Here is a 26,819-nt window from a genome sequence, read left to right as displayed (position 1 = left end):
CAGAGCGACTACACCGTATTGAGGGGAGGATGGATGGGGCCATGTATCACGAGATCTTGGCCAACAACCTCCTTCCCTCAGTAAGAGCATTGAAGATGGGTCGTGGCTGGGTCTTCCAGCATGACAACGACCCGAAACACACAGCCAGGGCAACTAAGGAGTGGCTCCGTAAGAAGCATCTCAAGGTCCTGGAGTGGCCTAGCCAGTCTCCAGACCTGAACCCAATAGAAAATCTTTGGAGGGAGCTGAAATTCCATATTGCCCAGCGACAGCCCTGAAACCTGAAGGATCTGGAGAAGGTCTGTATGGAGGAGTGGGCCAAAATCCCTGCTGCAGTGTGTGCAAACCTGGTCAAGAACTACAGGAATGATCTCTGTAATTGCAAACAAAGGTTTCTGTACCAAATATTAAGTTCTGCTTTTCTGCTGTATCAAATACTTATGTCATGCAATAAAATGCAAATGAATTACAACAAAAATCATACAATGTGATTTAATGGATTTTTGTTTTATGTCTCACAGTTGAAGTGTACCTATGATAAAAATTAGACCTCTACATGCTTTGTAAGTAGGAAAACCTGCAAAATCGGAAGTGTATCAAATACTTGTTCTCCCCACTGTATATATAGTTTTATCCAATCGGATAAACACTCCAAACAGCTTACCTGACCGCTCTGAGGCGCCCGCATGGTCCTAAAACACACCATTGCCTTGTTTTGTATCACATTCCAATGATAAAACTGGGGGGGACAAAAATGCAATTTCAGAATTTCAGAACATTTCCCCCTTCCCCAGTTGCACCCCTGGATGGCAGTGTATTTTAGACAGCCTTTTTTGTACAGCCTGAGACTTCTTGACCCATCACCCCTAACCGCTGACTCCTCTCTGTCCTCTGTAGCTGATTGGTCGGATCCCCACGCTGTCGGCCCTGTGTACTCTCCACACCGAGGAGCTACAGGCCTTCCAGCAGCTTCATCCCGAGACGGTCAATGTGCTCTTCCCCCCACTCTACAAGGAGCTCTTCAATCCCGACCCCAATGCAGCCATCACCATACCCAAGTGACTGCCTACGGTCCAATCTCAGAGAGTGGACCACAACTTGACCGCGGACGCATCATTACCGCAACCACAAAGCCCGGACCCCAGGCCCGGACCCTCCAGACACTTACAGCCGCAAACACTAGGAATGTCCAGCACTTATCCAACCCTATTCACCGATACAGTCTAAAGAATGTATATAATGCACCCATGACCAAGGGGCTCTTCAGAACTGATCAGAAATGTACAGACTTTAACTAGCACATTTAAGCTGTCTTTTAACTGGGTAAGTCAATTTGTTTATCTTTGATAAAAACATTTTTTTTTTTTTTTTTACATGACATTGTGATATTGAAGGTGGGGGGGGGGGGGGTGATTCGTGTGGATTCAGAAATACTATTGTAGATATTCTTTAGTACAGAGCGGATTCCAGTATTACTTATTTTTCTGTTAATATTTTAGTCCTAATTTAAAACTGCAGCTGCCCTATGTGGCTGATAACCTGTCTATGTGTTTTTTTATTTGATAGATTCATGTGTACAGAATTTGTCAAGATTTAAATGAGACTTGTTAAAGAATATTGGGTTAAACCTGGGGGGTGCTCTCGGTACGTCGAGAAACCTTGTCTGGACTCTGTTGATATGTGAAGAGGGTATTGCATCTTTCAGTTGAGAACTATTCAACTGTAAAAGAAGGAGTAAAACAATTATGGCTACTCTTCAAGGTGAAGATATGTACATAAATATTCTATTTTGTGTGAAAAAAAAAGTTTCTGGCAGATTGCCATCCTGCCAGCCCCCCTAAACGTACCGCCACCTCTCTCCACCCCACCTAGCCAAAACGACTGTGTTGATCTTGGTGTCTTTTCATGATGGCTTAGTTAGTCAGTGAATGTAAGAACCCTAGTCACTGCATAAACCTCTTCCTCACTTACATCCCCCTCATTTTGCACAATCTACGCCCATGCTAATCACTGGGCATCTTAAATGAAGAATACTTTCTCTCGCTCTTTCTCTCCGAGGAGATAGAACTTTCACACTGCTTTATCCTTACCCTTGCATTCCTCTGCTCAGCCTCGTCCTTCTAGAACAGTCAATCACAGGGTAGTCATGATTAGCTGGAGTGGATACACCAGGATGTCCACTGATCATTTCTTTCAATTTGACTGACAATCGGACGTTCAATCTTTCAGATTAAAATGGAAACTTGAAACACATTCCACATTACAGAGAGTGCACTCTGGGACTGTAGATCTTGCACTGCTTATTCTAGGGGTAATAGATATTCTTCACTGAAACGTTTGCCACTTAAAGTTGCAATACATTGTATAATCTTTATAGTAAGCTATGATAGACAATCACTTCCTGTTTTGTTTAATTTATGAACAGTTTAGAATGTTTTTCAAATGCTTTTTAAATGTTAATGTTGAAGATCTTCGAGGATTTCCTTAGATGTTATAATAGACACGTTTACGTGTTTCGCACAGTTGCCAAATCCCTCTGAGCTTTTAGTGGAGAATAGATGCTAGCCAGTGCCAGTGTACAGAACAGTATGACCTGAGACATTTTCCTCCACTTCCCATATCCATTATCCCCCACCCTTTCCCATATGCAGTGACCACTATGTTGTCCTGTCATCCTCTGTATACACAGGATGAGCTTCTAGTCATAGCTCCCCACCACCAACCCCTCATTCCACCCCCGGCCCAAAAGTAGTTCCCATCCCTCTCCCCTCATAGGTCAGAGGTCAGTGGCTCGTTAAAGACAATCACTTGCATTTCGATGCACTACACAGCATCTCTCTCAGGGAGCAACAATTTTTCTGTCTTTGCATGAAAATAACATTTTTACATTTTTGAAAAATGTAAGCGTTTTTGGGAGAGATAAATATGCTGGTGGCTCCCAGCGAAGGAACCTACCCAGACAAGGTCTGTCCTGTCTGTCTTGTCTGTCTCTGTCTCTCTGTCTGTCTCTGTCTGTCTAAGATTCACTGTCCGGGTCCATATAATGGGGAGAGCCATTATCTACAATAGTCCCAGAAATTCCTTTAATAATGTCCTGAAAATAACATTTTCAGGTGCATTCATAAAACCGCCCCTGTTCTAGATATGCTGCTTGTGTTACAATGAAGGAAGACCATAACTAAGCTGGCGTCCAACCATTCCATGCCTATAGGACAGTGAATTTAAACCCACTTTGTTTTTATTTTCCCTTTCTAGACTGTGAATCAGGGGGTGGGGGTTGGGTTTGGGGGACGGGGTTGGTCATCTGAGTGACAAATCAACACTGTAAGGTACTGTAGCAATAATATCTGGAAAGCATTTACTACTGTATTGTAAGATTATTTGAATTTTATTACGATTATTATTATTATTGTTATTATTATTACTATTACTCTTATTACTATTAGCCTATTGTCGTTCTGTTATCTTTGCATGCCGTTTCATGGCAATGAAACATTGGGGCTTTTGTGTTTTCTCAAGCAATGCTGTGGGTCAGGGGTGGGAGTGATGGGTGGGTTTGGCAGGGGTGGGATTATTTTATTCTGAATGTTATGGAGGAGCGTTTTCAGTGTGAGGGACTGAACGCATTATGCGCCTTTTACTCCATCAACAGACACCATGGAGCGCAGACAAAACGTGGTTGTTAATCCCAACGAGACCACTGGACCACGTGCGCCGCCATTTTATATACTTCATCGGAAACGTTTCACATGCTTAGTCAAATACACTTACACCCCAACTTCTGCCTCCTTAGAGAACCTGTGTGCGTGTGTGTGCGTGTTTGTGCGGGCTTGTGTAAGAGAGAGTGAGGCTGAAAGAGAGTGAATGAAGGAGCGAGAGAGAGGGAGAAATTGAGGTTCTTTGTTCTATTGATGCTTTGTATACTTTCTTAATGCATTAAACGTGTGTGCTATTGGAGTAGTGTTGAAATGGTTAATTTATTGATTAGAATGTCTTTGCTTCCCAGGGTGAGAAAGTAAAGTAAATGTAGCATCTGTGACCAAAACCCTTAAAGGTATGGGGTACAGAAACTAAAAAAAGGAACACGTTTTTTCTCAAGTGCCATAGTTAGAGGACAAGCTCGATTGGCGTAATGGGAAATAGTTGCTTTACTGTGAGTTTACTTGAGGTCCAATCAAAAAGGGGAATTTTTGAGGCAAGTGTGTATTTCATTACATTGAATTGTTTGTTTATATGTTTGCTTTTTTCACTTGTTGAGTCAGCTCAGACCTTAGAACTTTGACCCAGCTGTGACCCAGCTTTGTGTGTGTGTGTGTGTGTGTGTGAGTGAGAGTGAGAGGTAGCAACATAAATTAAGAGCTTTGGTGATCCAGGTGTGTTGAAGTTCTGAGTTTTCCTGAGCCATCTCAGTGTCTCCTCCTTCGAGATGTAAATAATGAAGTCAAGGTCTGAAGTGATTTTTGTTAAATTCTATATTTTATCGCTTTTGTAGACATTTCTTTGTGGGAAGAAAAATAAAAGAAATGTTATGGATGCATTTCTGTCTTGTTCTTTTTCCATTCACATACAAACACACAAACACAAACTAGCATTTTAAGGGCAACAATGCTGACATCTTCAATGGGAACTGTGAAGGGACTAATAGCAGTATCAAAAAATCTATGCTATCCATTATACTTGTAATAGTTTGAGTCTGAGCTGTGTGAATTCCAACCACCAAGAGATCAGGTTGAGTTATTCTTGTATTTTAATTCTGAATGTAAGACATAAACCATGCGTCAACCGAGTTATGTCAATGCTTGATGAGAAGAATCGTTTTTTTTTTCATGTAACCAGTTTGAACATAAGCAGCATAATACATTTTAGCATTCAGCATTGCTAAAAAAAAATGAAAATATGTGTTTGAAAGCAGAAAAAAAAAAATTTGATGAGAGGGACTGTTTTGCTGGGGGAAAAAAATCCTAGATTGAAGCTTTAATGTGCAATGTCTGATAATTTTATTTTATTTTTTTAAATCAAGTTTTGTTTTAATTTCATAAAGAAATGCTTGAGTCCAGCCAGAGCAATTTGGTCACTGTCTCTAAAGACGGTTTCCTGTTTTGTCACAAGCTTGATATAGTCATTGCATGCTAGGATCATGGAACCAAATACTAACTTTTGAATACATTAATACACTAAGTGAATTTGTCCAAATACTTATGACAACGTCAAATGGGGGACTAGATACAGTGCCTTGCGAAAGTATTCGGCCCCCTTGAACTTTGCGGACATAGGACAACAATCAGTCGTATATTGCACAAATCTGGCCTTTATGGAAGAGCGGCAAGAAGAAAGCCATTTCTTAAAGATATCCATAAAAAGTGTTGTTTAAAGTTTGCCACAAGCCACCTGGGAGACACACCAAACATGTGGAAGAAGGTGCTCTGGTCAGATGAAACCAAAATTGAACTTTTTGGCAACAATGCAAAACATTATGTTTGGCGTAAAAGCAACAGCTGAACACACACCATCCCCACTGTCAAACATGGTGGCGGCAGCATCATGGTTTGGGCCTGCTTTTCTTCAGCAGGGACAGGGAAGATGGTTAAAATTGATGGGAAGATGGATGGAGCAAAATACAGGACCATTCTGGAAGAAAACCTGATAGAGTCTGCAAAAGACCTGAGACTGGGACGGAGATTTGTCTTCCAACAAGACAATGATCCAAAACATAAAGCAAAATCTGCAATGGAATGGTTCAAAAATAAACATATCCAGGTGTTAGAATGGCCAAGTCAAAGTCCAGAACTGAAAACTGCTGTTCACAAATGCTCTCCATCCAACCTCACTGAGCTCGAGCTGTTTTGCAAGGAGGAATGGGAAAAAATGTCAGTCTCTCGATGTGCAAAACTGATAGAGACATACCTCAAGCGACTTACAGCTGTAATCGCAGCAAAAGGTGGCGCTACAAAGTATTAACTTAAGGGGGCTGAATAATTTTGCACGCCCAATTTTTCAGTTTTTGATTTGTTAAAAAAGTTTGAAATATCCAATAAATGTCGTTCCACTTCATGATTGTGTCCCACTTGTTGTTGATTCTTCACAAAAAAAATACAGTTTTATATCTTTATGTTTGAAGCCTGAAATGTGGCAAAAGGTCGCAAAGTTCAAGGGGGCCGAATACTTTCGCAAGGCACTGTACATAAAGTGCTTTAATTTCTAAACGGCAAAACAAGTATGTATGAAAATACCCTCAAATAAAAGGTGACATTCTGTACCGTCGCCTCGTATGAAACATTTGATCTCAAATCCAAAATGCTGGAGTATAGAGCCAAATTTCACTTCACTGTCCAAATAAATACGGCGGGGAGTGTATGTACATAAAATGTATTTGCCTTGGCCTCCCTCCACTATGCACGCCATAGCTGGAACGAATGCAAGACTACGGCATCTGGCTTGCTGTTGAGACTAGTGCAATGTTAATCATTTTTAAAACCAAAGCCCTACCAGCCATCTAACACAAGAGGTAGTCCACATGACGTTATGCAATGTACACTATCCATTCAAAGCCCCAAGTGAGTGCTTTTATTCATGGTAGAAGTTTCCCTTAAGCACACCTCTGGATCAAGTAAGCGTTCCCTATTCCTATCCATAACCATTTCGGGAGAAAGAAACTAAACTGATCAGTGTCTTTATGCTTTAATGGCAACTTCATCCCACCTGAACCAGAGGTTAGGATGGCGGACTTCTGCTTTCAAGTCAGAGGTTACACTCTGGTCACGATCACTCCACTTTCCTCTTCAGAAGATCTGTGTTCTGTTTTCCCGCAGCTGTCTGTGCTCCTCTTCAAATCTGACAACACAAACATCAATCAGTTACATGGCAGTCGACGTAGTCATTGCCACTTAAAAGATAATTGGATCAGACCGGAGAGGAAATCCATGGATTTTTCATTAATATGTTTTGATTTCATGGGAATCTTGGAGAGGACACAAGAAGAAGAAAAAAGCACCTTTGAAAATATCAAAACCAGTATGGCTGAATGTTTGCATGTGTGTTTATCTGTTTGCTCACTTGTTTATTTTTGGAGTGAATTTCGAGGCTCCCTCTAGATGCTAGTATCGTGTGTCTCGGGTCTACCCAGAGACTGCAATTAATATCTAATCAAAGCTAATGCCTCCACAGCACTCTGCCAGCACAAAGCCCTGTTTAATATGTAATCAAAGAGAGCCCAGCACACCGCACAAAGCAAGTCCCTCCCCCTGCCTCCAATGCTTTGTTGTCATCAAAATAAATTCTTCCCTTGGCTTAATTAGCTGGTTCTATCTTCATTTGAAGTTCAGGCATTCATCTCCAAGCCAACGCGATGTCCCAGGTGAAGACATGAATGTGACACACACACACACACACACACACACACACACGTGAGCACTACAGGTCCACTGTCTGATTACAAATGCCAAACAGACGACACAGTCTCACACATTACAAGCACGCATACACACACACACTATCTCCTCCATAACCCCCTTATGACAGTGGTGGTCTGAATAGTTCCTTTCTCTTACCCAAGAGTCCAAGGTTCTTGCAGCAGGAGTTGCAGGTGTGTTTGAGGACAAAGCTCTGGATGGCAGTGTCTCCCAGGTTAGCAGGACCAAACACCATGTCACCAGTCAAGCTACAGTCAGACCAGGGGCAGAATAGGGTACTCCAAAAATCTACGTTTGTCAGATACGTCTTTAAACCTCAAAAGAATGTGTGTCAAGAAGATGATAAGTGTCGGTGTCACACACTGAACCTCCACCGCGTGAGGCGAGTACCTTTTGTCGTCCGCTCGGATGACCGATGGGTCTGTAAGCTCCGACCCCACTCCTGTGAAAGATTAAGGAAAGACAGAAGAGACTTCAATTCAATGTAGTAGTTTAGAGGACGACCCTGTTTAGGTGATGTGGGTGCAAGACAGTATAAATGATAAAGAGCAAAGCATGATGTTAACAACATTCTGAACTATCCACAGTCAGACGTACAGACAGCGCAGCAGAATGTGACGGACGGACAGACAGAACAGGACAGAAAGACAGACCCTGTATGTCCAGCACCAGTAGTTCTCTACAGGAGTATTGGTAGGTCCAGTGGGAGAAGGCCAGGAGCGTTTCCTCCATTCCACAGCAGGGGGTGATCTCCTCTCCGGTGTTATTGTTGTACTTCCTGAAGTCACCCAACATGTTCCTCTCTATGGTCAACCACTGTCCGTCTGAGTGACAGTGAAGAAGAGACACATCCAGGAACCTAGGAGGGAGAAACACATTCAAATATGTAACACATGTATCTCACACACACACACACACACATAAGTTGATGCACATATGAACACACGTACACATGTGTGCACACATTCAAACTGTCATGGATTCCCCTGGTACTGCTGCTCATTCCGTTCACCAGCCTTCTAGATGTCACTGAACTGGATCATCACCACCAAACCCGGACTGTCTTGTCTCATTACGCACACCTGGTTCCCATTCCCCCTGATTAGTATGTGTATATATGTGCCCTCTGTTCCCCATTGTCCTTGTCGATCATTGTCCCATGACCGTTGGTCTTGTGAGTACCTGTGCTCTGTTTCATTTGGTTTTTGGTGCGACAGATATTTTTGTTATTACGGGTCTCGTCCTGTGACTTATTGTAGAGGTTTTACACCTCGTTCTTTTGTTTTGGGCTGATAATTAAAAAACACCTATTACGTATTCCTGCGCCTGTCTCCCATCCTTACTCAACGTTACACAGACAGAGTCAATCAGCTCACACAAGCGCACACACACGTGTAATGTAGACAAGTCCTAGATGTTGAGTACAAACCTGGGAGAAAGGGGCACATTTTCTGGTTTGACTTGGTTGAACACGTGCATGAGTTTCTGAGCAGCTCTCTGTTGCTGTATCTCCTGTAAGGACAAGAGATGGCCAGAATGATGCTATTAGTGGATGTAATACATGCCAAGTAAAACATTAGGGTCAAAAATAAGAAGACAACGAATAGACGCAACGAAAATAAGGTGTTGTGAACAGCTGTCTGTGGAAAGTGGATATACATAAGTAGGACCAGGAGTTTTCCCTGACTGTGTGACCTGAACAAGTAAAGAATCTGAGCGCCAATTATAGCCTATAACTATAGGATACTATAGGCTAACAATAACCAGGGCCCAGAGTTTAACAGGTCTCATAGTCAGAAAACACTCCTGGCCCTAGCAACAATATATGATGTTACAGTATACAATGTATATGAAGAAGTTATATATTAATTGTATACCCGCAGACAGAGTTGGAGGGGGGTGTCGCTGTGGAAGACCCTCTGCCAGGTTCGGATCACCTTGGGCTGGAAGGCTTTGACCACGTACACACAGCCCACACTCAGGATGTCCCCCTCGGCCCAGGTACACAACACGCGCATGGCCCTGCGCAGGGCCCCATCTAGACAGCCCTCGCTGGACAGCGGCTGCAGCACTGCAGACAGCCCCCGGGGCGACCAGGAGATTACGGAGGACTCCGCACCTGCAGCTTCTACCTCCTCCAGGGAGTAGACACTCACCTCCTCTCCCGCTGCCAGGGACCATGCAACAATGGGGGAGATGGCATGCTTCTGAATCAATCCCTAACAGAAACAGCCAATTCCAGTCGCATTGCTATATTCTCATACAATGCTAGCCAGATTATTCTAGAAATTGCTACATAAACCAGCTAACAAATTTAAGAACATTTTAGAGGAAACAACCACAACCTAGGAGTAAAAAAAGATCTAAAATTCAAAAACAGTGAACTATCCCTTTAACGTAACTGGCTGATGACTTACTCATTATGGAGCCAGGTGTGAAAGGTATGGTGTGAGCAAGCCTCATCAGGTTGTTCTTTTCCATGGCTGACATGGCAACAACACAACACAATATAACTAATCATAACACAGCACAATGGAACACAATATAACACAACATAGCCAGATAAAAACACACATGGAATGAGGTAATATAGTATTAGAAATGTTTTTGTGGTTCACAAAAAAGCTGTGAAACCTATTGTTTCTGTGTGTTATTTTTTCGTGACATGGTCAAATAACTCAAGCACAGATTGGTAACTTTTTTAAAATGATTTTCTAAATAACACCAAATGCAGTAGGTAAGCACATGGTACATCTCTTAACTTAGTTTGAGAAAAGCTAAGGGGTTGGTTAAGAGATGGCTGAATTATAGATACAATTAGGAAATTTAAATGTGTCCATTTAAATCCTTCATAAATCTGCTCCACAATGGCCTATCTACTTGAAACATTGTAGGTTCATTAAAGCTATTACCACGATGAGCCATTACAGTTTGGTATTGATATATTCGGCCCCCTTGAACTTTGCGACCTTTTGCCACATTTCAGGCTTCAAACATAAAGATATAAAACTGTATTTTTTTGTGAAGAATCAACAACAAGTGGGACACAATCATGAAGTGGAACGACATTTATTGGATATTTCAAACTTTTTTAACAAATCAAAAACTGAAAAATTGGGCGTGCAAAATTATTCAGCCCCCTTAAGTTAATACTTTGTAGCGCCACCTTTTGCTGCGATTACAGCTGTAAGTCGCTTGGGGTATGTCTCTATCAGTTTTGCACATCGAGAGACTGACATTTTTTCCCATTCCTCCTTGCAAAACAGCTCGAGCTCAGTGAGGTTGGATGGAGAGCATTTGTGAACAGCAGTTTTCAGTTCTTTCCACAGATTCTCGATTGGATTCAGGTCTGGACTTTGACTTGGCCATTCTAACACCTGGATATGTTTATTTTTCAACCATTCCATTGTAGATTTTGCTTTATGTTTTGGATCATTGTCTTGTTGGAAGACAAATCTCCGTCCCAGTCTCAGGTCTTTTGCAGACTCCATCAGTTTTTCTTCCAGAATGGTCCTGTATTTGGCTCCATTCATCTTCCCATCAATTTTAACCATCTTCCCTGTCCCTGCTGAAGAAAAGCAGGCCCAAACCTGTGTTCAGCTGTGTTGCTTTTACGCCAAACATAACGTTTTGCTGTGTTGCCAAAAAGTTCAATTTTGCTTTCATCTGACCAGAGCACCTTCTTCCACATGTTTGGTGTGTCTCCCAGGTGGCTTGTGGCAAACTTTAAACAACACTTTTTATGGATATCTTTAAGAAGTGGCTTTCTTCTTGCCACTCTTCCATAAAGGCCAGATTTGTGCAATATACAACTGATTGTTGTCCTATGGACAGAGTCTCCCACCTCAGCTGTAGATCTCTGCAGTTCATCCAGAGTGATCATGGGCCTCTTGGCTGCATCTCTGATCAGTCTTCTCCTTGTATGAGCTGAAAGTTTAGAGGGACGGCCAGGTCTTGGTAGATTTGCAGTGGTCTGATACTCCTTCCATTTCAATATTATCGCTTGCACAGTGCTCCTTGGGATGTTTAAAGATTGGGAAATCTTTTTGTATCCAAATCCGGCTTTAAACTTCTTCACAACAGTATCTCGGACCTGCCTGGTGTGTTCCTTGTTCTTCATGATGCTCTCTGCGCTTTTAACGGACCTCTGAGACTATCACAGTGCAGGTGCATTTATACGGAGACTTGATTACACACAGGTGGATTGTATTTATCATCATTAGTCATTTAGGTCAACATTGGATCATTCAGAGATCCTCACTGAACTTCTGGAGAGAGTTTGCTGCACTGAAAGTAAAGGGGCTGAATAATTTTGCACGCCCAATTTTTCAGTTTTTGATTTGTTAAAAAAGTTTGAAATATCCAATAAATGTCGTTCCACTTCATGATTGTGTCCCACTTGTTGTTGATTCTTCACAAAAAAATACAGTTTTATATCTTTATGTTTGAAGCCTGAAATGTGGCAAAAGGTCGCAAAGTTCAAGGGGGCCGAATACTTTCGCAAGGCACTGTACATACACATACAGTACAGACATTAAAACATCATATTTTCCTTTATTATTTTCTAACCCTACCACCCCTCCCCTAATTAGAGTAAACTAGTGAACAACAACGCTTATACTTATACTTCCAGCTTATACATACTATATACATTTTAAAGGCAAAGTCTATTTTACAATAGTTATATTTTGTTTGTTTTTACTCCTGTCCATCCTATAACCTCAACCATCTATTTCTTTCACAAAGGTTCTGAACCTATATCGACAAGTTTTAGAACACCTACTCATTCAAGGGCTTTTCTTTATTTTTACTATTTTCTACATTGTAGAATAATAGTGAAGACATCAAAACTATGAAAAAACACATATGGAATCATGTAGTAACCAAAAAAGTGTTAAACAAATCAAAATATATTTTATATTTGAGATTCTTCAAATAGCCACCCTTTGCCTTGATGACAGCTTTGCACACTTTTGGCATTCTCTCAACCAGCATAGATATGCCAATAGTGGACAACCTTGTTTCGCTCCTCTTGACAGTTTAAAACATTCTGAGAAGTAGCCATTATTTGCTACTTTACACCTAGGGATACTATACATGACTTTAACCCATTTTATAAGAGACTCTCCAAAGTTTAAAATGTTCCAGGCATTTACATATAAACTCCAGTCATACTTTATCAAAAGCCTTTTCAAAGTCAGCTATGAATAGCAGGTCTGGTTTCCCAGATTTTTCATAGTGTTCTACAGTTTCCAGTACTTGTCTTATATTATCTCCAATGTATCGTCAATATAAAAAACCTCTCTGATTAGAATGAATAATATCCGACAATACCTTTTTAATTATATGTACTATACATTTTGCTATAATTTTTGCATCACAACATTGTAAGGGGACTCCAATTTTTTTAAATGGACCGGATCTTTATATTTACCACTTGTATCCTGTTTCAGTAATAATGAATTCAGACCTTCTTGTTGAGTGTCCAATAATCCACCATTAACATAAGAGTGGTTTACACATGGTAACAACGATCTTCTGGGTATGTCAAAAAAAGTTTGGTATACCTCAACTGGTATGCCATCCAGCCCTGGAGTTTTTCCAGACTTAAAACCTCTTAAAGATGGGCCCCTTTCTTCAATTTTCGCCTAAAATGACATACCCAAATCTAACTGCCTGTAGCTCAGGCCCTGAAGCAAGGATATGCATGTTCTTGGTACCATTTGAAAGGAAACACTGAAGTTTGTGGACATGTTAAAGGAATGTAGGAGAATATAACACATTAGATCTGGTAAAAGATAATACAAAGGAAAAAAAACAGTTTTTTTGTATTTGTTTTGTACCATCATCTTTGAAATGCAAGCCAAAGGCCATAATGTATTATTCCAGCCCAGGTGCAGTTTAGATTTTGGCCAGATATTGTCCCTAACATTCTTACCCCCTTGCAACAGATGTGGGATACACACACACACACACACACACACACACACACACACACACACACACACACACACACACACACAAACACACACACTCTCAAACCCTTTCCCCCACAATCAACCATAAGCTCAAATGCTCAACAGTTGTTACATCCCAGAGCTCAACTCAAGAAAGGACTTGATTTACGAATGCATATACAGTTACAGCTGTTTGAGAAAGCATGCAAGATTGAGAAAATATGCAAAAATGGGGAGATTAGATTAACCAATGTCAAGTCCTAGGTGATGGAGATCAGATACACCCCCTTCCCCTGAAACACACACATTGGTCCCCCGTTGTGACCATTTTCCCAAGCACCTCTGTGCAGTCATACCTTTGATTATTTTGTGCCACCAGGGTCACAATAATATAACCTCTCTCTGATTGTCCAACTGTGACCCCCTCCCCATAGGTTACTGCAGCCAGTGTTGTCAGCACTACCACTACCTGGGTGGGGGTACCCCACCGGAATCCCCACCGGCTAGGTATGAGGTCGTCAAGATTCTCGTTAGTAGCTTTGAGATTTCCTTTGTATATTATGCTCTCCCATCAGGGGTCTCTGGCTTTGTAGGACCAACCCTGCATTTACTACAGGTGGACTGCAATCAAGTTGTAGAAATATCTCCAGGATGATCAATGGAAACAGGATGCACCTGAGCTCAATTTCAAGTCTCATAACAAAGGCTCTGAATACTTATGTAAATAAGGTATTTATGTTTTTTTTGTTTTAATACATTTGCAATGTTTAAAAAAAAAATGTTTTTGCTTTGTCATTATGGGGTATTGCGTGTAGATTGATTAGGAAAACAATTAATCTAATCAATTTTAGAATAAGGCTATACCGTAACAAAATGTGGGAAAAGTCAAGGGGTCTGACTACTTTCTGAATGCACTGTATCTCCTCATCATGGAGCCATAGTGTTGAGCTTGATGTTGATAGCTAGACCTGATACGGTCCGGTAGGCTGTAACTAACATAATCTAATGAAGCTAACGTTAGCTTGCAAAGCTACGTCGCCAGATAGCAGCTGGCTAATTATATTGATATGCTTTGGAATGTCTAGCTAGTATATTATTAAATCTAGCTAGCTAGCTAGATTTTGGTTTAGATAAACAAATGTAGTTCGCTAGCTAGTTAGCTAGGTAATGTTAGCTACCTTACCTCAGCATGACTTATTTTCTGCTGCGCTGATGCTGGCTGATCGGATGCCTTCTTTTTTGAAAGGGAAAATAGATGAAATAGCTTCACTTTTCAACGTTTGACGACCTGGAAAACCCATCAGTTTAGAAATCCTCTGGCCGAAAGTGCTGGTTACAAACACAGACATTTAGCTATTTCTCCACATCAAGGGAAAATAGATGGAATAGCTTCACTTTTCAACGTTTGACGACCTGGAAAACTCAGCAGTTTAGAAATCCTCTGGCCGAAAGTGCTGGTTACAAACACAGACATTTTGCTATTTCTCCACATGAACTGGAGAAATAGCGGGGCGATACATGTCCTGAAATCGCTATGAATTCTAGATATTGTGGTTGGCTTACAACAAGGAAATGAGATGCAGAAACGCTGATATTCTCGTGTAGTGAAGAAATTATCTATTTTTATGACACATGATATGTTAATAACATATTAATGGACATATATAGTGGAATAGAGCAGCAGTGAAATTACCCTTTAACATTTTGCATTTTTAAAGCTAATTTCCTGCTATTCTACACCTTTTGCCATGAGGCTGGGAGGGAATTTTGCAGTTGTAAAACTAATTTCCTGCAATTCAACACATTTTGCTATCATATGCTATTTTGCTATCATCGACGACCTCCAGGGGGCCCACAACCCCCAAAAAATTAATACATTTGGTAGGGCCCCCTGGAGGTCGGGGACCACAGGGCACATGCCCTTCGGCCCGTTCGGTAATCTGGTCCTGCTAGTGTCATCCGTGTGGTATTGAGAGACAAACATGGTGATGCTTTCACTGTTTGCACATAAAATAAGATAGTTCCCACATGATAAAGTGCTTACTTTGTTATCCAACTGATCTTGTGTCCTATCTGTCAACCTGTGAAGACCGTTCATTGCTGCTTGCAGCTATATTTTTTAAATATGATTTATGTGATTGTTGGGGGGTACCTGAGTAGTGTGGGTCCAGGTCTTCCATCGATTGAAATGTAACAGACAAACACAGAGTAAACAAAGAACAGAACAAAATGAACAATTACAGTTAACAATTACGACTTTCATTTGGAAGGTGAATATTCTAGAAGAGGGGAAAGATGAGAAAAAGAATGAGAGTGAAAACGAATATATACATTTTTATATACAAGCAATTTATCTAGACATGAGTCAGGTTGCCTACCTTCAGGTGTGATCCCACCCTGCACTCTAAAACAGAAGAACATACAGAACAGATAAAACTATCCTACTATACACAACTTCAGTACTTCCACAATGACGACTTTCTCCACAATTCCAGCACTACTCCATGCAGACCTGAGATCAAATGTGTTTTCCTTCAATTACTAACTGCTAGTTAACTGCTAGCAAATCACTAGCTGTGGTTGATTGATCTTGTCTGGCGCAATGGAACCAATGGGATAGTACAAAAACTGTAAACCACGCTCATCTGTCACTCCAGGTAGGCTCAATCAAACGCTCAAAAGTATTTGAAAGTTCAATAACATTTTTGAACCCGGGTCGGACTCCATTTTGACTTTTTACACTACTAAGCCGAACCGGGATAGTGTAAAAAAGGGTACATGTACAGTACATGTGATCTCATAAGCTCATCCCGCCCCATGCAGACTTACGAGGACCTGCGGCTGACAGAGAGGGACCTGCGGCTGACAGAGCGGACCCAGCTGGTCCACACGGACTGACTAGAATCCTACAGGAGAAGAGCAGAACATACATAACAGTTGTTGCATTGCATCAACCAATAGTTGATTGCTATGTCATCGACGGCACAGTCGGGCATCAGATTGCTACAGTGCCTAGTGAAAGTCTACACATCCCCTTGCACAGTTTGCACATACTGCTGCCTTAAATTTTTATTTAAAAAGGGATTAAATTAGATTTTTTTCTTTCCGATCTACACAACTTACTCCACATTTTCAAAGTGAAAGAAAATGTATAAAACATTTCAAAAATGACTAACAATAATAACTAACTGATATCTTGATTGCAAAGGTCTTCACACCCCAGAGTTAACACTTGCTGCAATTGCGGCTGTGAATCATTTTGAATAATATTCCACCAATTATGTAAAACTTTTAGGCCAACATATATTCATTGTTTTTGGTCAAAATTGCTCAGTCAGTTTGGTTGGAAATGATTGATGTATGGCAAAATTCTCTATACACTATCCTCTGACGTTATAGAGGCAGTGTCACGCCCTGATTAGTTTCACCTGTCCTTGTGCCTGTCTTTTCCCAGCCTCTCTTTTTCCCGTCCTCCTGGTTTTTGACCCTTGCCTGTCTTGACCCTGTACCCGCCCTCCTGACCACTCTGCCCGTCCCTGAGCCTGCCTGCCGTCCTGCATCTTTGCTCTTACTCTGGATTATCGACCCCTACCTGCCATGACCTGTCATTTGCCTGCCCCTGTTGTAACAATGAACATTGTTACTTCAACTCCATCTGCACTTGGGTCTTACCTTGATACATGATAGGCAGAGGAAGTTGCTCTCAAATTAAGAGAGCCACTACTTTTGCCAACAGATGGACACCAATCAAGAAATTGTGATTCTTTATGAAAATATTTGCTCCTGGGGTGTGAAGACCTTTGCAATCACGACGCCTTTGTTAAAAAATTTGTATTCATTTCTGATTATATAGTTTTTCTTTCACTTAAATGTGGAGTAAACTGTAGATCAGTGGTGGGGAAAATAGAAATTTAAGGCAAAAACATATAAATTGCAAGGGTGAGTAGACGTTCACAAGGCACCGTATGTCATCTGATATGGTTAGCTGATAATTAAACAACTATCCAGACGCTGTGAGATCTGGCAGGCAACTGCAATGTAGTCAGCTTGGAACGCAGCCATAGTTTTAGCTGAACATCTTTAAACAGTCTTCAACCCATATAGAGATATCGCTATACAGTATACATCTCCACGGTTTTATTACTTAAGGGCCCATGGCAGTCAAAAACATGATTTCACTGTTTTTTGTATATATTTTCACACTACGAGGTTGGAATAATACTATGAATTTGTGAAAATTATGATAATGACCTTTTAGTGTAAGAGCTGTTTGAAAAGCCTGTTTAGGTGGGATGGCGTTTTGGCCTTCCAAGACGACATCACTACACAGTAAATTAGTTCATAGACAAATACCAAAGAATTCCAAACTACTCTGCGAATAACAGCAAATTTTCGGTCCTAGAAAAATTCTTCCTTGAGAAATTGCCCTTTGCTAAGAAGCTATTTTTTAATATATATATATTTTTTTACCATTTTAACTGAAAACAATCACAGTTAAGGTACTTAATTGTTACCCAGAAATGAATTGATATTGAGATAAAAAAAAAAAAACTGCATTGGACCTTTAACATGTTTATAATACAGAAAATATAACTGCTTATACACAACATAAAATCTTACCTGACGTGAAAAATGCTCTTTCTGCAAAGTATCCAGGGGTTCCAAATCTGTAACAATATTGACATCAGAGGGTGTTTGGTGAAAAGATAATGGTGAATCGTCAAAAGCTGATATGAAGTCAGAGGGTTCTACATGGAGGGTCCTACATGGAAACAGAAAAGCCTTCTACCTGCAACCAAAAAGGGTTCTCCTATGGGGACAGCCGAAGAATCGTTTTGTAACCCTTTATTCTAAGAGTGTAGGATATATCCATAGCTTTAGGTTCGGGTACATTCAGACATTTTGGGTAGAGCACTGTCATAGAGATGGAGTGCAGCTTTACAATGCTGTCACAGAAGTGATCTATGGCAAAGAAAGGTGTGCCCTGTTTCTGGCTCTATGGGAACTGCACATTGACACATACTGAACTTGTTGAGGCTAGCAGATGCAGACCAGCACACAGGCTCTCCTCCCCTGCGCCTCCTCTTCCTGCACACGTCAGAAAGGTAAGAGTCCACCTGTTTCACCGGAGCAAAGAGGTCAATGAAGGGTCATCTCAAATCAATCAATATACATGGGATATACACAGCTTTACATGTACTGATATAAATAGCTATGGCTCCGTTAGACTGGCACTGTGCAGGACCTAGCAGTAAATGGCTGATGCTGTTTGAGTCTATGATTGAACAGATTCAGTGTTCAGACACCTGTCTGGTCTGGTCTGGTCTGGTCTGGTCTGGTCTGTCTGTCTGTCTGTCTGTCTGCCTGTCTGTCTTACAGCATCTGAAGAACTCCCCTCCAAAATCTTGACTGTCTTCCTGGCCTGACACCTCTCTCTGCTCCCTGAGGTCATCGCCAGGTCAGACGACTTGGACCACTCTGCAAAACACAACCAGGACAGGTAGAATCACTAGAGATGCATTGGGAAGTGGATTAGTGGAATCTTTACTTTATGGGTATTGTACTCGTATATGGGTATGTGGCCAAGTTAACCTGTCTAAATAACTATCGTCCCGTAGCATTCACATCTGCACCATTAAGAACATCTTGACTGGCTATATCACAGCTTCGTATGGCAACCGCTTGGCATCCGACCGCAGGGCGCCACAGAGGGTAGTGCGGACGGCCCAGTACATCACTGAGGCCGAGCTCCCTACCATCCAGGACCTCTATACCAGGCGGTGTCAGAGGAAGGCCCTAAGGCCCTAAAAATTGTCAAAGACTCCAGCCACCCAAGTCATAGACTATTCTCTCTGCTACCACACGTAAGCTGTACCACTGAACAGCTCCTATCCCTAAGCTATAAAACTGCTTTTAATTTTAGAATTGTTTTATTTAACCTTTATTTAACTAGGCAAGTCAGTTAATAACACATTCTTATTTATAATGATGGCCTACAGCTAAATAGTTAGTTAAATAGTTAACCAATAGCTACATTGACCCTTTTTGCACAAACTATTTTGCCTCATCAAATACTGCACGCTGCTGTTACTGTATATTATCTATCCCATTGCGTAGTCACTTTATCCCTACCTATATGTACATATCTACCTCAATTACCTCGCACCCCTGCACATTGACTCAGTACTGGTACCCCGTGTATAAAGCCAAGTTATCGTTCCTCATTATGTATTTATTCCTTGTGTTATTGTTTTTCTACTATTTTTCATTTTTTTCCTTCTGCATTGTTGGGAAGGGCCCATTAATAAGCACTTCATTGTTAGTCTACACCTGTTGTTTACGAAGCATGTGACAAATAACATTTGATTTGATTTGAAATGTGGTACATAATACAAAGAGGGTGGTACAGTACCTCTGCTTTTACTGCAGCCAAGGGGTATGTCAGCTGTGAAGCTCCGCTCCCCTGATAGGCAGTCGAGGGCGGGGAAAGAGGCTTGTAATGGCCTCAGGGAGGGATTAGATAGAGCCATGTTCTCCATGCTAGAGGAAGGAGAGCGCCTGTGTCTATGCGGCTGGTCCCTGGACAGACATGTCCACCGACGAGGACACTTCCTGCCCCACTGGCCCAGTCTGGGGCTAGCTGCCCCAGGGTCGTCATCCTTACAGAAGGAAGGGTTCACCAAACCCATGGCCCCACAGCCTCTCTCGTCCTGGGGGTCCAACAACAGAAAGTCATGGCTAGAGGCCCTCGACACATCCACATTAAAGGGCTGCCCAACCTCCCCCTCTTTGTCCTCCTCCATGGACATCTCAGGGTCATAGTAGGCCCAGGGTTTGCAGTGAGGAGGTTCCAGAGAACCCTCTACAGCCCAGGTCCAGGGGTGCAGGGGAGAGCCACAGTGGGAAGGCCCGCACGACTCACAGGGTGTCTTGTCTCTGTGCCCTGCACCGCCCAGGTGAGGGAGAGAGTCATGGGGGCCAAAGCCATAATCAACCGGCCATACCTCACCACTGTGATGCACCATGATACTCTGTACCTTCTCTTCCTCTTTTGTCTCGCCAGCCCCCCACCCCTCACGACCACCGTCCCCCCATGTTCCCGGGTGCCACTCCAGTGGCGGACGGTGGCTGAGGGAGGTGAGGCCCCACAGCAGGGAGGGTGGGGTGCTGTGGTAGGCCTTGGGTGTGTGGCAGGGCGTGATGTCAATGTGGGGGAGGGTACAGCTGTTGGGTGAGTAGTGATGGGAGTGGGCAATCGGCCGGCAGTATCCCAGGTGGGCTTCCTTCTGCTGCAGGCTGTCAGAGGCCGACAGTAGGGTGAGGGTGTCCACGGCCAGGGCGGACAGGACCTGCAGCTGGCCCAGCTGGCTGTCCAGCACCTGCAGGCTGTCCTGGATGAAATGGACCCTTTCAGATACCTCACCAATAACTACACCCATCTCCTCAGCCCTGTCAGGTCAAGGACACAGAGACATTCAGGGGAGTCACAAAAAGGGTATCTCTATGGCTATTGAAAACTCTATGGCTATCGAAATCTCAGTCTCACCTTTCTGCAGTGGCTTGGATCCTGTGGATCTGGCTGCAGAGAACATCTTGTTTTTTCTCGTGGAAATAAGCTATCACACACCTATCCTCAAACTCATGAAGCCTCTTCAGCTCCTCTCGGCCGAGGTAAAGCTCTGACAGAAGGAGAGAAAGATTACAAACAAGTCCATATTTCAAACACACATACACTCACTTAGAAGTACTGTAGCATTTTCCTACCATGTGGAAATGCTTTGAATCAATACTGTCATAGAACATCAGTATAGTAGACTAAGGCTAAATCAGTTGTACTCATCCAAAAACACGCCCCCCCCCACACACACACACACACACACACACACTCACTAAGCCGACAGGAGTCCCTCTCCTTCTCAGACAAGCCCCTGTGTTTCCGGTAAATGGCGGTCACACACAGGGTCACGTGACTCAGGCTGATGAGGGGCGGGGGCAGCCACGGCTTCTCCTGATAGGTCATAATGTAACGGTAACGGTTGTACATCCACAGCTTTTTGGACGTGGACTTCATTTTAAAGTAGACATTGCTGTCAAAAAAAAAGATCCATAACAAACCGTAAAGCACTGAGAGATGCTGCAAAACCCTATTTGTACATAAAGCATAAACATGAAGACACAATCAGGCAGAGAAAGACAGATTCAAAAGACAATTTCTATTTTTTAATGGAGGGTTTAGAGTCCCTACTTGAGAAGGGCAAGGAGGACGTTGACCATGATGAGGTACTGGAAGAAGAGGTAGACGGCCTGGAGGAAAGGGTGGAGGAAAGCCCCGGGGGCACACGGCTTGCCTTCTGCACAGGCTGCCATAAACACAAAAGGGACAAGGGGTCTCAAATGGCACCATATTCCCATTGACTGTGGCCCATGCAGGAGTCACCCTCACAACTCTGGTGTTGCAAGCAACTCCAACCAAACGGAAGCACAACTGTACCTGGTCACTGGTTTGTAGTTACTCACCGTCTATTTCATCGGGGTACCCTTCTCCAAACATCATCCAGTACGGCTGGTTGACCACATCTCTGAGCAGGCTCCATGACGGAGCTTCATCTGGAGACAAGATGGCCTTCCTGGACACCCCGAAACTCAGCAGCACGATGGCCATCATGACCACAATGTAAAACATGTTACTGGTCTGAGCAGATGGGTCGAGAACATAGAGGAAAATATTTTAAAATGGCCGATTCCACGCAAGCGGGAGTGGTGAATATTTTTGGTATCTGGCAATTCTCACATGGAAACTTAATTGAGAGGAAGGATGTTTGACATACTTTTTACATTTGTATCACAAATTGTTTTTTGTTTTTTTTATCATGATAAAATGTTCAATTATAAGCCCTTTTTAGAACTACAGTGCATTCGGAAAGTATTCAGACCCCTTGACTTTTTTCCACATTTTGTTCCGTTACAGACTTATTCTAAAATTGATCAAATAAAAATACATCCTCATCAATCTACACACAATACCCCATAATGATAAAGTGAAAACAGGTTTTTAGAAATGTTTGCAAATGTATAAAAAATGTAAAACTGAAATACCTTATTTACATAGGTATTCAGACCTTCGCTATGAGACTCGAACTTGAGATCAGGTGCATCCGGTTTCCATTGATCATCCTTGTTTTTACACCTGTGGTAAATTCAATTGATTGGACATGATTTGGAAATGCCCACACCTGTCTATATAAGGTCCCACATTTGACAGCGCGTGTCAGAGCAAAAACCAAGCCATGAGGTCGAAGTAATTGTCCGTACAGTTCCGAGACAGGATTGTGTCGAGGCACAGATCTGGGAAAGGTTACCAAAAAATGTCTGCAGCGTTGAAGGTCCCCAAGAACACAGGGGCCTCCACCAAGTAAAGGGGTCTGAATACTTCCCTATGCTGTGGCATTAGGGCTGGCACAATTACTGTATAACTGTGTAACCAACGGTTATGTATGAAGACCACCATGAAAATAAAATAACCGTCATAACTGTTTTCTTTTTTGTGAACCGAACAGCTGACTGAAGAAGAGATGGCCAGGCATTTGTGCGGTTGAGCCCATTTCTGCGGTAACATGGACTCTTTACAACATAATGAAACTTTGTTGCTCCTTGCTGAAACAAGCCTAGGCAACGCCCCGCTCCCTGCAGCAGCAGCACACCTAGAAATATAATGAATAGAACAGGCTTGGAACATCTAAGCCTGGAAATTTGGCTAATAAACTCCCTCGCAATGGCTGGCTGGTAATTTCCATGGTAATCACATCACAAATCACAAATCATAGGACATATTAATGGGTACACTTCCTGCTTTTACTTCCTGCTTTGATCCTATGGGTACACTCGCAATGGCCACCAGTACACCCATTATGCCATAATTTATTTGAATGGGGACGCCGGTTCTACTAATTCTATAATGGTGACCACGGTCATTTGGCTGACAAATAAATGTTATCCAAAATTCCATGAGCGTCACATCCCTATGTGGCACAAGTTTTTTTGATCCTGGTGCTAGGGGGTCACACAAGGGTGCACATTTTAGTTGTCCAAGCAACAAAATAAAATCCCTGATTCTCATCAACAAGCCCTTGATTCGCTTTATCAGATATTTTATTGCTAGACTATAACTACAATGTGCATCCCTTTGGGTCCTTATAAACCAGGGGTATTCAACTCTTACCCTACGAGGTCTGGAGCACGCTGGTTTTCTGTTCTACCTGATAATTCATTGCACACACCTGGTATTCCAGGTCTAAATCACTCCCTGATTTGAAGGGAACAATGAAAAAATGCAGTGGAACTGGCTTTGAGTGTCACACTCTGACCATTATTTGCGTTGTTTGTTTCAATGTTTTTGTTTGACGATCGTGACATTGAGTTCCAGAGTTGTGTTTGAGGGCTATAGACCAAGATTCTAAAAACACTGTGTCATGTATTGTCATGTTGTGTGTTTCTGTCCTTTCCCTTCACCCTGTCTCCCTCTGCTGGTCGTTGTTAGGTTACCTTTTCTCCCCCTCTTTCCCCCAGCTGTGCCTTGTCTCCTCCTAACTACCAATTCACCCCGTTTCCCACCTGTTCCCTTTTTCCCTCTGATTAGGTCCCTATATCTCTCTCTGTTTTTGTTCCTGTCCTTGTCGGATTCTTGTTTGTTGTGTTTCATGCCTGAACCAGACTATCGTCCTGTTTGCTGTAACCTTGTCCTGTCCTGTCGGAATCTGCCGGTCTATCTGAGCCTACCTACGTTTGGTTATTAAAGAAGCTCTGTTTAAGTTAGTTCGCTTTTGGGTCCTCATTCACTCACCGTAACACACTGGGCTGTGATTAGGTGGAGCTATGTATTTTATTTAACTAGGCGAGTCAGTTAAGAACAAATTCTTATTTACAATGACTGCCTACCCTGGCCAAAACCTCTCCTAACCCGGACGACGCTGGGCCAATTGTGATACAGCCCGGGATTGAACACTGGTCTGTAGTGGCGCCTCTAGCACTGTGATGCAGTGCCTTAGACCGCTGCGTCACTCAGGATCTCTATTACACTAACCCAGTAGGGTGCGCCTGAAATGGCTTACAAAAGTAGTGCACTATATAGGGAATATAGTTTTGTACGTACCCTAGATGTTAGCCCAAGGAAGGAAAGGCTGTACTCACCATCTTGGTGATCATGGTGAGGTAGTGTCCAGCGTGCTGGTTGACCGCTAGCAGGTCCAGCATCCGGACATACCAGAAGATGATGTCCAGGCAGTAGGTGATCCGACCTGCTGTCCGGTAGGACCCGCTGTGCCAGCGCAGTGCCAGCCCCACCAGGAAGAGGAGGATGGCCAGGAAGTCAGACACGTTCCAGTACTCTCCGAACCACACCTTCAGCTTCTGACTGGGCTTCCTCGGCTCCGACATGAACACCTAACAGGCAGACAACCCACACATCTGTCACATTTACTGATTTATTTGACCTTTTTTTTTTATCATAAAAAGCCAGTATACACATTTAGGCTGTGTCCCAAATGACCCCTATTCCCTCCTTAAGGCCAATGGGCTGCATAGTAGTAAAGTACAGCCATTTGTTTAGGGGCTGCTGTTGATTATCTGATTAGCCCTAAACTTCTAAATTAGAATGAAATTTGACTCAACAATAGAACATGTAGAACTGTAGCTTGATCCAGCCATGGAATTGAAATCAGACCTCTTTTGTCTCCCACAGCAATTCCTTGAATTACAATGGTGACGTAATACAAGACATTGTGTATGCATGTATTCTATGACCAGAATCAGAAGACCGCTCACACCGAAAATAAAAGCCAATTTAATGGATGCCAGTGTTAGCCACTTTTCCTAATCCACATTACATGTAGTCCATTCATGTTGAAGCTAGTTGTATGTGATGGTAAAATCTGATAACTTTTGTCTGCATTTTTTTTTGCCAGCTTTGTTTGTCTTGCAGCTACATATTTGAGTTGTACTGGTAAATTGAGACAGTGGAGTAGTAGGATTGGGATACTGTAGCTACCAGTGTGGTCGTCTGAAATTGGGGAACAGCTGTGGTAAAACAGTTTAAACAGAAACGCTTCTGCAGTAAATGAACATTCACAGGCTAGTAGTAGAAGTACACTGAGTGGGTGCAGAGTAGAGGTCTGCACGGGATTGATGAATTCATCCCGCTCCCGTCCGCACCCGCAGCTTTTCATACCGCACCAACTGTCTGTCTCTGTCCGACTCCCACCCGTTACCGCAAGAACTGGTCCCGAACACAAGTCTCGCAATGTGATTTGAGTCATGTAACGCAGATCACTTGTCAGCCATGGTCACTATAGGCAATATCAAAATGTGCAGAAATAACCTAAGAAATAGGTTAAATTAGCAGAGCTTCTCACATGGACCATTATGAGGCTATACCGTCATAGTTTGAACAGAGCAAAGTTAGAGAGACTTTCAATTTCTCTTGAGCTACGTTTCATAGCCTACCTTTTAGAAGTGCGATTATTTTTAACGGAGACAAATATGAGTGTAACTGACATAAAGGCCACAAGATGTCACCCAATTATTTTCCAAACACTTTCACTGGCTGCCACTGCTCTTGCTCAACAAAAAATTCCCTCTGTCTCATCACAACTTTTAGGGATATTTCAACAAAACGATGTTGTGGTAAATTAGACGTTAGATCTAGAATTTGTTTAAAAATATATACAAGTAGAAAAGCCTTAAGGTAAATGTAGATAATTTGAGTAAAGTAGTAATATGTTGGATGAGTGTGTTGGGGTCAAACACTTTTAGGAGGACGATTTGCAGGCAGACAAATAACTGGGGATTCAATGTTAATTGAAAATGAAAACGAGCAATGCTTGCTCACCATGGTAGACTGTGTGCGTGTTGCGCCTTTTCCCTTTCAATGATGATCACATTTTTTGGATTGCACATCGACTCACTTGCCCTCCTTCTTTCCATCACAAATATGTGTTTACGGACACTGTAAACAAATATTTGCGCTACAGTCCCATAGCCCTCTAGTGCAGAGGGAGTTTTAACACTTTCTTTACTGCAATACTGTAGCGGTAGAGGTTGTAGTAGTATGAGTAGCCTACAGTAGTCTGATACTTTTTTAAAAACCTTTATTTTATCAGGGAGTCATACTGAGACCAAGGTCTCTTTTACAGATGAGCCCTGAATTACAGAAATTAGTCAATTACAGAGGGCAACTGAAGTAGGTCTAGGTGGTTTGGTGTCTGATGTATTGTTGCCTATGGAAACTGTCTGCATCAAAATCATGTCACAAAGTATGTTTTTTATGTAATAATGGTGAACAGAATAATTCAATCAGTGTTTGCCACCACTGTTGTTGAACCATAGCCTCTGATTTGCAGTAACATGATAATACAGCTTAATTTGTTGCCAGATAGTGTTTCTCAAGTAGGCTACATGG

General features: G+C 42.3%; 2 protein-coding genes across 2 annotated transcripts in view; one reads left to right on the top strand and one right to left on the bottom strand.

Moving 5' to 3' along the window:
* The window catches only part of rorb (RAR-related orphan receptor B), a 36,592-nt gene extending 32,055 nt beyond the window's left edge, over positions 1-4,537 (top strand). The window contains exon 10 of the mRNA XM_021621078.2: positions 898-4,537. Coding sequence (XP_021476753.1) covers positions 898-1,062 — 165 coding nt within the window. The 3' untranslated portion in view covers positions 1,063-4,537. The remainder of the gene's footprint in view (positions 1-897) is intronic.
* A 1,579-nt stretch (positions 4,538-6,116) lies between these two features.
* Positions 6,117-26,819, bottom strand: part of LOC110535035 (transient receptor potential cation channel subfamily M member 7) — an 80,079-nt gene continuing 59,376 nt past the window's right edge. Inside the window, exons 20-38 of the mRNA XM_036936311.1 lie at positions 24,554-24,805; positions 21,884-22,058; positions 21,612-21,726; positions 21,257-21,453; positions 20,913-21,045; positions 19,779-20,815; positions 18,744-18,844; positions 18,390-18,483; positions 17,987-18,033; positions 16,196-16,272; positions 15,638-15,770; positions 15,519-15,576; positions 9,827-9,892; positions 9,287-9,576; positions 8,839-8,921; positions 8,063-8,268; positions 7,800-7,851; positions 7,548-7,657; positions 6,117-6,831 (exon numbers count right to left, since the gene is read on the bottom strand). Coding sequence (XP_036792206.1) covers positions 6,746-6,831; positions 7,548-7,657; positions 7,800-7,851; positions 8,063-8,268; positions 8,839-8,921; positions 9,287-9,576; positions 9,827-9,892; positions 15,519-15,576; positions 15,638-15,770; positions 16,196-16,272; positions 17,987-18,033; positions 18,390-18,483; positions 18,744-18,844; positions 19,779-20,815; positions 20,913-21,045; positions 21,257-21,453; positions 21,612-21,726; positions 21,884-22,058; positions 24,554-24,805 — 3,312 coding nt within the window. The 3' untranslated portion in view covers positions 6,117-6,745. The remainder of the gene's footprint in view (positions 6,832-7,547; positions 7,658-7,799; positions 7,852-8,062; positions 8,269-8,838; positions 8,922-9,286; positions 9,577-9,826; positions 9,893-15,518; positions 15,577-15,637; positions 15,771-16,195; positions 16,273-17,986; positions 18,034-18,389; positions 18,484-18,743; positions 18,845-19,778; positions 20,816-20,912; positions 21,046-21,256; positions 21,454-21,611; positions 21,727-21,883; positions 22,059-24,553; positions 24,806-26,819) is intronic.

The sequence above is a fragment of the Oncorhynchus mykiss genome, chromosome 11 (genome assembly GCF_013265735.2).
Source record: "Oncorhynchus mykiss isolate Arlee chromosome 11, USDA_OmykA_1.1, whole genome shotgun sequence".
NCBI lineage: Eukaryota > Metazoa > Chordata > Actinopteri > Salmoniformes > Salmonidae > Oncorhynchus > Oncorhynchus mykiss.
This window is presented reverse-complemented; position numbering and strand designations above follow the sequence as displayed.